This window comes from Patella vulgata, chromosome 3, assembly GCF_932274485.2.
Source record: "Patella vulgata chromosome 3, xgPatVulg1.2, whole genome shotgun sequence".
In the NCBI taxonomy this organism is placed as follows: Eukaryota; Metazoa; Mollusca; class Gastropoda; family Patellidae; genus Patella; species Patella vulgata.
Genome location: NC_065881.2, coordinates 38,940,597 through 38,956,148, shown reverse-complemented (window position 1 = coordinate 38,956,148; position 15,552 = coordinate 38,940,597). Strand labels below are relative to the sequence as shown.

The 15,552-nt window shown below is 39.8% G+C and overlaps 1 protein-coding gene across 3 annotated transcripts in view; it reads left to right on the top strand.

The window, feature by feature from the left end:
* The first annotated feature begins 14,536 nt into the window (after positions 1 to 14,536).
* Positions 14,537 to 15,552, top strand: part of LOC126814363 (lysophosphatidic acid phosphatase type 6) — a 34,572-nt gene continuing 33,556 nt past the window's right edge. For all 3 annotated transcript variants that reach the window (XR_007677564.2, XM_050539442.1, XM_050539441.1), the window contains exon 1: positions 14,537 to 14,914. Coding sequence is in view for 2 of the 3 variants with exons in the window: in XM_050539442.1 (XP_050395399.1) it covers positions 14,669 to 14,914 (246 nt within the window). In the remaining variant the exon portion in view is untranslated. The remainder of the gene's footprint in view (positions 14,915 to 15,552) is intronic.

Genomic DNA, 15,552 nt, shown 5'->3' with positions numbered 1-15,552 from the left:
AATGAAATGAAATGAGGTTTAATGTCCTATTTTTCAAGCACCGAATGGGTCGATCCTTCTAATCACCGACAAGCGCCTTTCTTTCGTCAATTTCACTTATCCGTGATTTTGTGAATATTTTACGAAATCATTAAAGGCTTAGATATTATGTGTATAATATACATATCTATAACTTATCTTTTCTTGTCGGTCACTTTTTGCAATACTTTAGGCGATCTTGACATAAATAAAATCCTCCTATCGGTCCTTGTCGTAGTAGGACTCGGCTATAGGCTAATGAAGAATAGCATATACCAGACAGTGTGCTATGAGGGCAATTTTGCCTGGACAGCGGTGCTACGTCATACTCTTATTTCGAATTCCAACTGGCAATGGTTCTTTTACGTGCACGTCAATGTGTACACATCCTTCACCACTGATAAGGGGAAATCACTCCAGAAAATCCAGAGGAATTTTCTCGGCCAACACCAGGAGCGAACAAGGCAATACAACATGTTTTATAATGTAAATGTTATTTTCTGAGTAGCCCTCCAAAACAATCTGTTACAATCTCCGATTATCGAGTTTCGCCCCCCCCCCCCCCCGGTGAAAAAATTGTCGACCATAGATATACATTGTCCGTCAATTTACAGCACCCCTGAGAACACCCCCCCCCCCCCTTCGTTGCTCTGAGCTAGTTACGGCCCTGATCGATGGTAGTTTACAGATTCACAAACAAATCTACACAACCGATTTTTTGGATCAAATGATATTGGGACAAATGAGTAGAAGTATGAATATAACAGCGTTGATCAGAATCAATGTACAGGATTACTCACAGTATTCAGTCCAATTTTACCAGTATTCGGTTGAAATCTTCTCTGCTCTCGGTGTTTCTACTGCTTTGAGGTAGTAGTTTGTAAACAGTCCTTTACATATGTCTTCTCGGCGCTGTCGTAGTAATTCCTAGGTTGGCAGAATTACACAGGAACTTGATGATCCAAAACTGACAGGATGAATAATCCTTGAATCAGTATAATCTGGTAAAAATCTACACCAGTAATCCTAAACTTGGATTACAACAGAGAGATCAAGTCTCTAAGAACAGCACAATGTAAAAGAGATAATTTCGCTCAAAACAGCACAATAAGTGCAACAGCACGAAATGACAATAAATCGAGAACCCAGGCCATGTGGTTCAAACAGAAACTCACGAAAAACGTTAAGTTCTGTACGAAGTGCTGAGCAAGTTCTGTACGAAGTGCTGAGAGAGTTCTGCTCTCGGACTAGTCTGGTCCGACTTACATAGTTTTAGGAAATTCTAAAACTTTCCAACTTTTTCTAGAACCCTCCAGAACCTTCCAATTATTTCTAAACACCGTTTCCAGAAGTTTCTATGGTTTCTAGAAGTTTCCAAGTGACGATTCTAGAAAGCTCGGTCGCCTAAAATGGTAATAAACGATAGATTTCGATGAATTATTATGACCTCATCACAAATCCATTGAATCTAAGATAACCCAGAGAAACCATTGTGTAATGCCAGCATGAGTCATGATCTGCTATATGTACAAGAAATATGAATGTAAACATATTGAAGTAAAAATTACCTATACAAGTAACCGTATCGGTGAAATGTATAAAAAAAACACAGGCAGTCCAAAAAAACAAAAATTGTAAGTTAAGTGAGAAACATTTTTAGTATTCAATAGAATCGAGGGATTGAATATATTTAGGGCGTATGTTCCATTTATCACAAAAAAAAACAGAGTCAAATAACAAACAATACTGTATACAAAGAAGCAAATGAGAAAATGTAAAGCGTCTCGAAAGAGAGCCGTCTGCTGACTGAATGATGTGACGTAAAAGGCGATAGGTTGCTAAGACGTCAAGGTTTGAAAATGTAATAAAAACCACAATAAAAAGGAACTAATCGGAATTATTCAACTATGTAATTGCTCAAAATACAATACGTAAATTCCTACAAGAAATGCAAAACAGGTACGCTGACGAAATCGTACTATGAACATGTATTTATATAAAGGCATAAAATAAGGTCGATAATCCAGATAGGATTAGGAAAGTGCAGAAAATTTAAAATAAATATTAAATTGGATCATTATCCAATATGTATTCGGTAATATACTTATAAGAAATGTCAAACTTGGTATTTTGAAGAAATGGAAGTTTACAAATTTCTTTTAAAATGCGTAATTGTGTACCGCCTTTGGCAGAGCACTTAGAGTAAAGAGATTTTATTCTGGAAATAAATAGTTCTTTATCGTTAAATATAGTCAAAAATCGTAATGCTTTTGAATAGAAAACACTATGTAGCGTGATATCTGGTATGTTACTATAAATTGACAGGTATTTTACTACTTCAAAGCCAAATTTGTCTGTTTTGTCGAAAATACCGACATTAAATTTATTTTTAATTATTTTAATATCCAGGTCAAGAACAGTTGCATTTATAGTGCCAGAATTTTTTTTATTTAATATATACTATTCAAAAAAAGTAGGGGATATTTGATTTTGGGGGCATAATACTAAAATATGCAAATGACTACGAAAAAGGTCACTATAGAACCTAACAGAAGAAACATTTCCAGTTACATGTGACGCCCAAACGCACCAATAGCTACCGCATGGAATGCAGGTGATGCTTGGGATCATCATGGGGGTCCAACCCAAGATTTGCACGACTCTGACTTTGAATGTTACAGTCATTGTGGCATTGAATTCCAGGGTGGAAACATCAGTTTAATTGTTTTAGTGACCAGAAAACAAATTTTGATATGCGTCGGCTTACCCAAAATGAAAGGTTACGTGCCCTTGGCATGCTACAGATCGGCACAACACAGGCGGTTGTGGCGCGGACGATGAATGTTTCTCAGTCTGTCATAAGCAGGCTATGGTCCAGATACCGTGATACACACTCTGTACAGGACAGACCACGCTCAGGTCGACCAAGGGGGACAACTCAAGCCCAGGATCGATTTATCCGTACCATGGCCTTGAGAAATCGTGTCATCACAGCAAATCAGATCAGCGCTCGTCTTCAAACAGACACTGGTGTGAGAGTGAGTGGCCAGACGATTCGGAATCGACTGCATAGGGGTCACCTTCGCGCCCGACGTCCTCGCGTGATCCCTTGTTTGAGAGATCATCACATTCAGGCAAGACGTCGTTGGTGTAGGGATCGTCAACACTGGGATAATCGACGCTGGAGCAATGTGATGTTTTCAGATGAGTCAAGGTTCACTGTTGATTTTTTGGACAGACGTAGGAGGGTGTGGCTTCGTCGAAACGAGCGCTTCCAAGACGTTAACGTCATCAGACATGATCGATTTCGTGGTGGTTCTGTTATGGTGTGGGGAGGCATCACTGTTGCTGGAAGAACGGCTTTACATGTTGTTGCAGGGTGTGTTACAGGCCAGTACTACCGGGACAACATCTTGGCAGTCCATGTTGTGCCGTTCGCACGACGTCATGGCCGCCGTTTCATCTTCCAGGATGACAACGCAAGATGTCACAGGGCCAGGATCGTTACAGGTTACCTCCAACAACAGAACATCACCACATTACCTTGGCCAGCACTGAGTCCCGACCTCTCCCCATCGAGCATGTCTGGGACATGCTTGGACAGAGGTTACGTCAACGTCAACAACGTCCTGCCAATGTCCAAGAACTTGCTGCTGCGTTGCAACAGGAATGGGACAATCTGGACCAAAATGACCTTAGACGTCTCATTAGGAGTATGCCACGTCGGATCAATGCTTGTTTGGCAAACAGAGGAGGATTTACCCGTTACTGACTTGGTTGTGATGCTGTGGTAACTTTGCTGTTTGACCCCGGGTATCATTTTACCCTTATAATGGTCAATCTGTGCCTTACTTAGTCTAACGACCATTTGGAATAAATCGATTAATGTGAACTTCATTTCATTTTGTCATTTGTTTCTTCGTCAGTTTCATTAGGTGACTTTAATAACACTTAAAAATCAAATATCCCCTACTTTTTTTGAATAGTATAAGTTCTGGGGGATATATTTCATATTTATATTTGTTGAAAGTTCCGTTATCATTGATAGGTGTTATGTCATCAATGAATCGGAAGGTATAGTTTAAACTTGTAGCTACTTTGTAATCCGATTTTCGTTTATGATTCTGAAAGCAGAATTCATATTTATATAAATGTTCGTTTGCCATAAATGGGGCGTGATCAGTTCCCATTGGTAAACCAATAGTTTGCTGTATTATCTGATCCCCAACCTCAAATATGGCATTGTCAATTAGAAAATGTATAATGTTTTGAAACTTTTCTTTATCAAAAACTACAGTGTCGGCATTGCGACGTTTTGTAATCCATGTAGCATCTTCTGAGAAAATGATCATCAAGTTTCTGCCTTTCCTGAAAGCTTCATTAAAAGCGTAATCCACAAACCATTCCAAATTATCTTTTGTTTCTATTGTTTTTGCATTAAGTTTTTGATTGATTTATCTAAAGTTTCTACGATGGGTTTATTTCTATCAATTATGAAATCACTATTAATGTTGGGTTTAGCATAGTTTAAGCCTTTTGGTAATTGTTTTAGCCAATGGTTTTGTTTGGCAGTTGCTAGAGGATATTATGTACCCGAATTTTACTGGGTTTTTGTGGAATTTAGGTAGTGTATCTATTTCCACATTATCTTTAATATCATTACTCCTGTTGAAAGAATATTGATTATGTAAAATATCTAGTTTACTAAAATCCGTAATGCATTTATAAGTGTCATTTTTGGTATTGGGCCAAAGTCTAACTTCAGTAAGAACATTTCTAGGATAGTATTTTTTACAGTTAAAGCAATATTGTTGCTAGTCTTATCTCTCTTGAAGAGTAGTAAGACATTCAACTGCAGATGTATTGTTATTTGTGACCTCGGGAGGGGGGGGGGGTCTTGGGTTTTGTTTTATAGATAAGATAAGATAAGATTTTATTGTATCATTGCATCCACCAAGGACAGCATACACAGTTTAAACAAAAGTTAATCATACAATTGTAACATAACATCTGGGGTGATCCTTTATGGATGTTAAATGTGATATAACAAGTCTATAAGCATTAAAAGATGGTCGGTATAATGAGAATCAGTATAGAACTAAAACGAAAATTATCTAAACTAGCCTGAAAAATAAACAAACTATTTCTACCGTAAGTATTAGTATAATAAACATATTATATTGAACTGGGGTGTTGGTTAACAGGTAACTCTGATGCTCTTTCTTGGAGACACTTATATATATATATGAAGCAACCTGACTGGCAATTTCGTTTGGGGGATTTAAAACATTAATCATATTGCACGAGATGTGCGGATTGCTTTTGAAAATTGGCGTAAATTTTGAATTTCTAAGATTGTTATATTTATTACAGTCAAATATGAAATGATATTCGTCTTCTATTTCATTATTATTACATTGATTACATAAACGTGCATGTGGCGGAATATTTTTATACCGACCACGCTCTATCTCGAGATGGTGTGTGCTAAGCCTAATCGAAGTCAACGCAATTTTATGGGCCTTCGATTTGACGAAGTGCAGATAGAACGGTATCGCATAAAAATCTGGCTTAATTTTTCCATACGTCCGAAGTTTATGGATCGATTGCGAATTTTCTTGTTGATCAGTAACTATTAGGAAAAGATCGACAAATTTCTTTTCAGTGGCAGATTTTATGTCACTATTTTTTAGGTCATTTTGTTCAAGTTCAAAATATCTGGTTAAAATCCCTATGCTATGACAAAATGATTTTCTTGAACCAGCAGTTTTACAAGAAAGTTCATAATCCGCTACAAATGACGTGTCTAGGAGTTTGTTTTTATTATCCGATAAGAATCTTTTGAAGTAAAGAAGCATACGCTGATATATGTCCAGAGATAGTGGATGGATACCACATTCAGCTAGACATCCCATGTTACTAGCACGCTTAGGCATATTGCGAATGGAATTACAAATGTTGATCGTACTTCTGTTTTCTTCAAATTTATCCCATCTGTCAATCTTAATTATGTTTTTGTTTTTGATAACGTATGAACCCCAAATCTCTGCCCCATAAAGGGCTATCTGCTTAACAATAGAATGATAAAGTTTTATCATTACTGTAGAGGGCAGGGATTCAATACAGCATAGTTTCTGTCTTATCGCATACCACGCTCGTCGGGCTTTTTTCATTTGGTCAAAAAATGCGGTTTTAAAGCTAGAATTATTAGTAATCGTTAATCCAAGATAATTGTACGTTTCGGTATTTTGGAGTTCAAATTCTTCAAAATAAAATTTATATATATAATTTTGCTTTTTACTTATTTTAGAATTAAGAAACGTCATTATTTTTGTTTTATTTGGATTAAGTTTCAGTTGCCAATCGGAACAGAACTCGGATAAATTATTTAATTGATTCTGTAGATCAGCCTCATTAGAGGACAATAAAACTAAATCATCCGCAAACATAAGATGGGATAACGGTTGACCATTAAGCAGCGGGGTGCTAGCTGATTTTTGAAGGTAGTTTTGTAGATCGTTAACATATATATTAAACAGGGTTGGACTCATGTTACAACCCTGCTTGACACCAACCGTCGAAGAAATTACCTCGGATAATTTATCATTAGATTTTATCTTATAAGTTGTTTTATGATACATCGATTGTATAATATTATATACATTACCGTTTATATTATGTTTAACTAATTTGTAGAGAAGTCCAGCTCGCCATACTGAATCAAATGCTTTTTTGAAATCGACAAAACATAGATACAAATTTTTCTTTTCGTATAATTTTCGGTTAATAATAGTCTTTAACATAAATAAATTATCTATTGTTCTTTTTCCTGGTCTAAATCTTCCTTGGGATTTATCAAGAATGTTATTGTTTTCTAGGTACTCGGAGAGTCGTTGATTAATAATTGCCAAAAACGTTTTGCCTAAACAGCTAGCTAACGCAATTCCTCTGTAATTATTAACATTATGAATGTCTCCCTTCTTATAGACAGGTATTAAATATGACTCTGTCCATTTGTCCGGAAAATGTCCAGACGAGAGAATGAGATTAAAGAACTTGAGGTAGTGGTCAATAAGAATACTAGAGGAATGTTTAATCATTTCATTAATTATATACTAAACAGCAAAAAAAAAACCCGTCAGTACTATTTCAAAATCAGAGAGGCACTTTAATCAAATCATTCTAGAAAACGACTTACTAAATGGATCAATGCAATTTTTTGTGAACAGTATGTTGACACATTAGTGATTAATTCATCACAATTCCATGGCATTACGTGAAGGTTTAGAGTCTGTACACAGTCTATACACCAGTATCTGGTGTGTCCACCGCGAGAGTGGGAGCCACGGTGGCTAGATGGTTAAGACGCTGGCTCACTAGCCAGGAGGTCGGGTGCATTGGCCGAGAAAGTTCATCTGGATTTTCCGACGTGGTTTCCCCTTGTCAGTGGTGCAGAACGGAGGGCCTGACAAGGACAGCTGTCTAGTCCTTCGGATGAGACGAAAAACCGAGGTCCAGTGTATACATTAGAATGCACGTAAAAGATCCCTTGGCAGTTGGAATTCGATATAAGAGTAGGCGATAGTGCCGCTGCCCGGGCAAAATTTCCCTCATAGCAAACTGTATGGCGTATGCCCGTCTTCATTAGCCCAGTATAGGAGCAAAACAGTAGGACGTTAAACCCATTTCATTTCATTTCATTTCCACCGCGAGTGTCAATAACAGCAGCGCAGGGTATGTACAGGGAGTGGACCAGACGCATGATGAACGCTATTGGCACCTGAAACCACACTCTCAGAAAAGCCTAGTGCAATCCATCGGGTGTGTTTGGTCTCGGTACGACGTTATTAAGTCTACTCTGAATTTCACCCCAATGATGTTCAATCGGGTTTAAGGACTAAGGGCTGGCCAGTGCATAAAGTTGACACCGTTCTACTGTAGAAAGTTAGAAAGTCCCGAGTAACTCTGGTGGTGTGGGCACGGGCGTTGTCATGCTGGAAAACGTTGTTTCGATGACGTGCGAAATATGGTATGACGTGGGGTCTGGGAGCTTGATCGATGTAGCGCACTGCTGTGATGCCGCCTTCTCTACCTGGACCAAGATTTTGGAACACCACAGGACCCACTCTCTGGTTCAGGCCGATTCCACCCAAACCAGTATGCTTGAACCTCCCCATGAGTCTCGTTCAATGACACATTGGTCAGAATAACGCTGGCCACGTCGACGCCATATTCTGGTCCGGCCTTCTGCAGTTGATACGCAGTGCCGACATAACACCAACCCAAAATCTTATTGGAATTTACTTTCAGAATTAAGGGATGGGACAAAAACCAACAATGATAACCAAATAAAACCACAGACATAGTTTGATCACTTTCGTGTCTTAATTGTATCAAAATACTTGGTCTTGAACTTTCTCAGATAGAGAAACAGAAATGTTTCAACCAACTATAAATAAAAAGTACTCTAGATGAAGTTAATAAAGCCATTTCTGACTTAAAAACAATAAGGCCACCGGTATAGATCTAATCTGCAATGAAATGTTGCAGAGTAGCAAGTCTAGGTTAGGGAAATGCTTCGAGAAATTATTTAATATGTGTCTTTTGCAATCAACCTATCCATCATGTTGGGCTGATGGCTGTATTATGCCATTGCATAAAGGTGGTGAACAGGATAATCCGTCCAACTATTGAAGAATTTCTATAACTAGTAATTTGGGTAAACTTTTTAATGGGGTGCTAAATAACAGATTGAATAAATTTCCATGTATTAACAACATCATACATGAGTGTCAAATTGGCTTTTCTAAAAATCATCGAACTTCAGATCATATATTCATTTGAAAAATTCTGACAGAAAAATACTGTCAATCAAAGGAGGGGAAACTGTTTGCGGGTTTTATTGACTCCAGAGAAGCGTTTGACACGGTAATTCATGTTGGACAAGCTCACAGATTCTTTCTCCTTGGATCTCGGAGTTAGACAAGGCGATAATTTAAGCCCTAACCTTTTTAAAAATTTTATTAATGATTTGCCAGATTACTTTTCCAACTGCCCTGACCCAGTACCTCTTTGACCCAGCATTACCCATTGCTTACTTTATGCTGATGGTGTGATTATCTTATCTACTAGTAAAAATGGATTACAATCAAAACTTTATAAATTAGACGACCTTTGCAAAGACTGGTGTCTTTCATTAAATATTGGTAAATCTAAAATTCTTATGTTTAAGAAAACTGGTCGATTACTAAAACAAGATGTTCAGGTAGGCTTTGGTGAACTCGACTTTGTATTCTTCTGCATCGTCGTAGGCCAAGTTGCCTACCATGTCCACGATCAGTCTCCTCGGCAGGCTTTCGTTTACGAACAGATTGTCTAGGACGTGACTGGTGCGATTGTCAGGAATGACAATGTCCAAGACCACCACGCGCTTCGGGGGATATTTGGAGTTAGGGTGACGAACGGGATGTTCAGGTAGTAGTAAATGAGGTTAAACTACGGCGCGAAAATTGCACGGGATCATACATGGAGTTCCTGGTGCCGTTTGGTGAGTGATTTTTTTTTTTAATTAGGGGGATTAAGGAATCCTTCAGGCGTTAAAGAATACACACGCCGGCTCTATATAGGTAATTAAGGAATAAACATTCCGAATATGCATTCGGTCACTGTGACGTCACTGGCGCCTGAGGGGATTAAGAGTGTTTTCGATAATTGGCAAAGCCTATTTTACGGGAGGTCTATTTTTACGACTTTGAATGAAGATAGCTGAATTAATTTCAACCAGATTGGCGTGAACTTGCCGTAAAGTGGATATAGTAACCACTGGCTAGTACTACACGCATTAAAGATCGACTGCACTTATTTTGAGATCGACTGCACTTATTTTGCGACCGACTGCATTTATTTTGCGACCGACTATTTTTTTCGCTGGGGGTGGGGGGTGTACGATGAGTCCATGTAGCTAGGCGTTCCAGGCATACCTTTTGTTCGGGTTCTTCGCTCGAATTATCCCAGGGATGAACGCGTAGGCCGACCGTGTTGTGTAGGTGATCGTCCATTTATACGTTTTGGATACTGGTCCTATCGATCCAGGAATTAAAACTCGCCGGATAGCCGAGCCATTTCACCAATTTGGGTACGCTTGTAATTCTTCGGGATAGAAGGTACCCGCTATGGGTTCACCTCTTTCGTCTAAAGGTTTGTAACCGGGATCGACGTTGGGTGCGACGTTGAATGTTTCCAGAGTCCAGTTCGGCCAGTAACCTTTATCGAAGGCACCGTGTTTCGGTAAAGTCAAGCGTACGGTTGTGCCGATATTCATTGTTCTCTTTTTCTTTTTGATGGGGCGTGGAGGTGTTGTCAACATCCATTCGTGTTCGCGACGAACGTCTTTGGGCGCCATACCGATGGTACGGTGTCGTTTGGCGTTGTAAGCCCGAACCAGTTCGTCTAGCACCTCGATGTACCATTGTGTTTGTCGATGAGTAAAGTATCACCACATGCGCTCTTTCAGTGTCCATTGAAATGGTTTCACCACACTGGCATTGGTTTCGACGTTGTGTGTAACGAGAAAATGATTTTTTTTCTTTTTCAGGTAAGCTTGCATTTTTCGATTGAGGAATTCGGTGTCTTTGTCCGTTTGAAGTCGTACGGGTTGTCGACTTTGTAAGATTCGACGAAAGGCGTCCACCAAATTGTCTCCCGTCTTGTTTTTAAGGGGCAACACCAAGCGTACTTGGAAAACACATCGATGACGCACAGCAAATTCTTGTATCCCTCATTCTGTTGGGCTAACGCGGACATATCGTTCTAGTTGGCTTGCCACTGATGACCTATCCAGCCACGATGGTGGGGAATTTCTTTTTCAGTGGTTTGTGCAAGGTGTACGCCCTTTGTTGTTTCAACCATGGCTTGACTTTATCCAAGGACACGCCAGTAGCTTTTCGAGAGACCCAGGACTCCACCGAAAGCGGCCGAATGTTTCGGGTCGTAATAGACTTTCTTCAGCTTTTGTTCCATGTTTCAGTAGATTGCCATATGAACAGGCTATGAACAGGTGTACTCGTAGATCTGGCTCGCCCAGTGGGTGTACTCGTAGTAGGGGTATCCGTACCTGAGATTTTCTTCTTTCGCGGGGGTCGCGGCGGAACGGGGATCCGTTAGGATGGCGTGGACAATACGTTCCATAGTTCTTGATTGCCGATGGCTTCGTGCGGTACGTTCATGGCCTTTAAACTTTGCATCACGCCAAACCATCCCAATGGAACCTGGGTATTCTTTCGACGACGAACCAAATCGTTCACGATCTCGATGGCATTGGTACCGGGCACGGGTACCCCTGGGCACGGGTACTCCATCCCGAAGCAATTCCAAGTCCTCGTTCCACGACCAAGGTGTTTTTTCTTTCATGTGTTTCAACAAAAGGCAATCCCGATGTTGAAAGACTCCGTGGATCGACTCTAGGATGGGCGTCTCCGAGACCACGGCTGTTGCCCCTTCTTCTTTTTGGTCGGATATTTTCTCGTCCGACAAGGGAATGACCTGTTTTCTTTTCTTTTGCATCGTTTGATAACGGTGTAACAAAAATGAAAAGAAATGAGGTTTAACGTCCTACTATTCTGCTGCGAACTGGGCTAATGAAGACGGGCATAAGCCATACAGTGTGCTATGAGGGAAATTTTGCCCAGACAGCGGTACCACAGCCCACTCTTGTATCAAATTCCAACTGTCAAGGGATCTTTTACGTGCACGCCAATGTGTACACGGGACCTCGGTTTTTCGTCCCATCCGAACGACTAGACAGCTGTACTTGTCAGGCCCTCCGTCCTGCATCACTGACAAGGGGGAACCACGCCGGAAAATCTGGATGAACTTTCTCGGTCAATGCAGGGATCGAACACCCGACCTCCAGGCTAGCGAGCCAGCGTCTTACCCACTTAGCCACCGTGACCCCAACTGTCCGTACCGTTACATTTGATTTTCGTCGGTCAGTGTGGGATCGTTTAACACGTGTTGCATGTCTTAGTGAACATTCTCGACAGCCTGCTGCAGTGGATCTCGATCGTACGCGGGTTCGACTTGTCTGACTTCGATGGGTCTGACGTCGGTGGGTTCGTCGTAGGGCACCAGTTTCATTTTCTTGGCGAATTTCATCTTTCGGAAATGACCGGAACAACCGGGTGAAGAAGTACCTTTTTTGTTGCTTCAGAAGTCGCCGACGTGTCTTCCAGGGTGTTTTAGACGTGCCCAAACGTCGTAACAAGGGGACGTTCTTTTTCAAGCACTTGATTTCGTTCTTGGTCACAGGAACGTCGCCACGAATCAGGTTTCCAATACACTCGCACACACCGTCGACGATGGGTTGGGTCTCCAGCAGAAGGCGGTCTTTAGGTGCAGTGTTCAATAGATACCGCAGTGTCTCCATGGCTGAGCTCGGTGCCATTCTCCAATTTCCTGTTTATACCTTTCTGTTCAACAGGTTATCCCCCAAATATATTAGATACGTCGGAGACAAAAGCGCGCGCTCTACCGTGCGCTCTAAGGAAGGGATGGTTACCACCTTGTTGTCCCCCCCCCACCCCCATAGTTTAGATACCAAGGGGGCTAAAGCTGCTGTGAGTGACATACCGAGCAATAAATACACCGAAGGCACCACCTTGTTGATTGAGAAGTCGCTGTTTGACGTCGGGTCGTGTTCGCGGATTAGTCAATCTGCGAAGCAAGACTCGATGTTGGTTAAACTGCTCGGCGTTCAGACCACTTCCGCGCTGAGCGGTCCGCCGAACGAATTTATTTCGTTTCTGGTTTCTTTCCTCTTGCAGTTTTTCCTTTCATCGCACCAAGATTCGAATCATCGCACCAAGATTCGAATCATATCCACGTCCCCCGGGTTTCATAATCAGGGAGAGTTTTTCGGCCGTTGATTTTCAACTTTTCAAAGATTTCAATGTCCCCCCCCCCCCACCCCAGGATTACCTAAATTGCATTTCATCTTATATGGCCGAATTCGTAAATTTGTGCGTTACCCTATCAAGTCGTTTAGAAGATGGGGACGTATTTTTTAACAGCGTGTTGTGCGCTCGTACTGGTTCTAGCGAGGTAAGCAAGGTTTTATCTTCTCACTAAGATGTTCATTTATATTTTTCGGGCCTTCACAGGGACTGACACGCTTCCGTTTAGCAGTAAAAAGTTGTCCAGTAAAATTTACTGGGAAGTGAAATTTTTTCGCCAAGGATTCAAAAGGACGGTTCCTGAACGTTCAGGGCGAGTGTAATGAGACCTACGTTCAGAGCTGAACTACCAATCGCTAAGACAATTAATGTTTTTTAAATTAACCACTTTAAGATCAACTGGCTAGCAAGTCGTTAACCTGTCACCACTTTTCAAGCCGTCATTGGGTAACGACGTTAATTCCATCTATTGTTTTTGTTGATTATCATATTGTTTAACAGGTTATGCATTGTTCATCTATCGACATGTCTGTTTTAATTACAACAGTTGCTTTTATCCTATTATCTGATTTTCCATAAATATAACAAAATTTGTACATCGAAGGAGTCACTAGTTAGGATCCCTTACTAAATGCGGTAACTGGCCTGTCAGTACTGTATGACGATATATGTTATGTATATTTATGTTCCGGTATATTAAAGAATTGAAGAATCATTCGAAGTCTGTTAGTATATCCGAAGAGAGAATTTACACCTCTAAAAATTAGACCTAACCTGATACATGTATTTCCTCAAACAATTTCGTCAGAAAATTTAGGTAGGCTACTGTGAAAACGGCGCAAAATACTTGTTCAATAGTTTACAGATTTGCCCGAAAATTTTCTTTGTCACCCGAATTTTCACAATGAATCAATCATAAACTCAAACGAATTTTCCACAAAACTGTGATGGTTGTTTATTTTTAATCAATTACACTATTACACAACAATATAAATTTACAATTTAAGCAAAAAACAACTTAATGTTCCCCATTCTCAGTCTGATGTTTGTGCCTGAAAAACGGAAATATATTACCCGAAAAATGGACGGTTCACCGAATCTGCACCGCGCCTATATATCTCGAGATCCTACGCCTATGTTCAATGAATTTATATTTCATAAAAGCGCCACAACTATTATAATAAAATTTGAAATTTATCCATTTTTCATCCATCTATCCGGTAAATTCGGAGCCATGTCATTCTAGTTAAAAAAATTCTTTCTTCAGATAAAAAGAGTAGGCCCTACCGGTAATTAAAACGAAATTTCATGAATCTGTAAAAGGAAGGTCGGTTCAATCAATAATCATTATGTTGGTGTTACAGTTACACTGTTACACAAATCAATAATAACATCGCCTAAAATGATTGTTTCTTGACTGGTATTCCAGGAACTTTCTAACATTAATTTATGTTACTCAATTTAAATACCGATATTTCGCAATTTAAAGAATCTACGTAGAATTCAACATGCTCTAGGTGTTCGAGACTATTTTGATTGCATCAGTTTCTTCCCTTGGATCCGCTATCTATCTGCTGCTTTTAAAGATAGAAAGGGATTTCGAATTGTAAACACGCGTGTACTTCAAGGTTTCTTTTATTTTAATACCTTGAAGTTTTATGTGACATTTTTTGACGTTACAGTGAAGTGAGAAATTAACCATGCAGTGGAATAACGGTTTTAAAATTTCAGGCGCAATAGCAACAAGTTCAGGGATATGTTATTTTTTTAAGAAACATTTTAATTTTGTTCGGGCCTCGGAATTTGACAATAATAATAATGTGAATAACAATAATGATGATAATGCAGGTTTAAATGGTCGAAGTGATCTGAAATTAAAACATGTTCAAGTGTATTTCAGACATGGCGCAAGGACTCCTATACATGTAGTTCCAAGTTTAGGAGAGGTAACAGTCATATGATTTTCAATTTGTTACCCCCCCCCCCCCCAAAAAAAAAAATAAATAAATCTACTCCCCTGTAGGCCTAGCACAGGTACTTAAAGGAGCTAAATCTCTAACATTTGGGACCTAGAAATTGACAAAAGTAGGTCGCAACACATATAATACTTTACCGGTAGTATGAATGTATATAAACTGATTTACAATTCAATGGTTTCCGTTTTTACTCCAATTTCAAATCAGTTATGTTCGGCGAAATAAGCCAGCAGTCTCAAGCGAGTGCAAATTTCTAGCGTCTGGTTATTCCAGTCTACATACGCCATTTGATTTGGTGCAATGTGTCTAGCCTAGTCCCTCGAGTCTCTTGATACAACTGGGGCTGAAGCGCATTATGGTACACGATTCGTGTACCAATGGTAAAATGTTTATTTTGTCTTAAATATTGGATATCAAAAGCCCATCTTTTTCCGGTAAGATCACAACATGAATGTTGATTTAATTTGACAAATAAACCGTGTTTTCAATGTTGAAGATTTTGGATGATATTGAGCTAGAGACTTAGGTACTTTAATATAGTTCCTTTACTTTAGGAACAGGGCTGTCGGTAATTTTTCACAGATGATTAGCAGCACTGCTAATCAAAA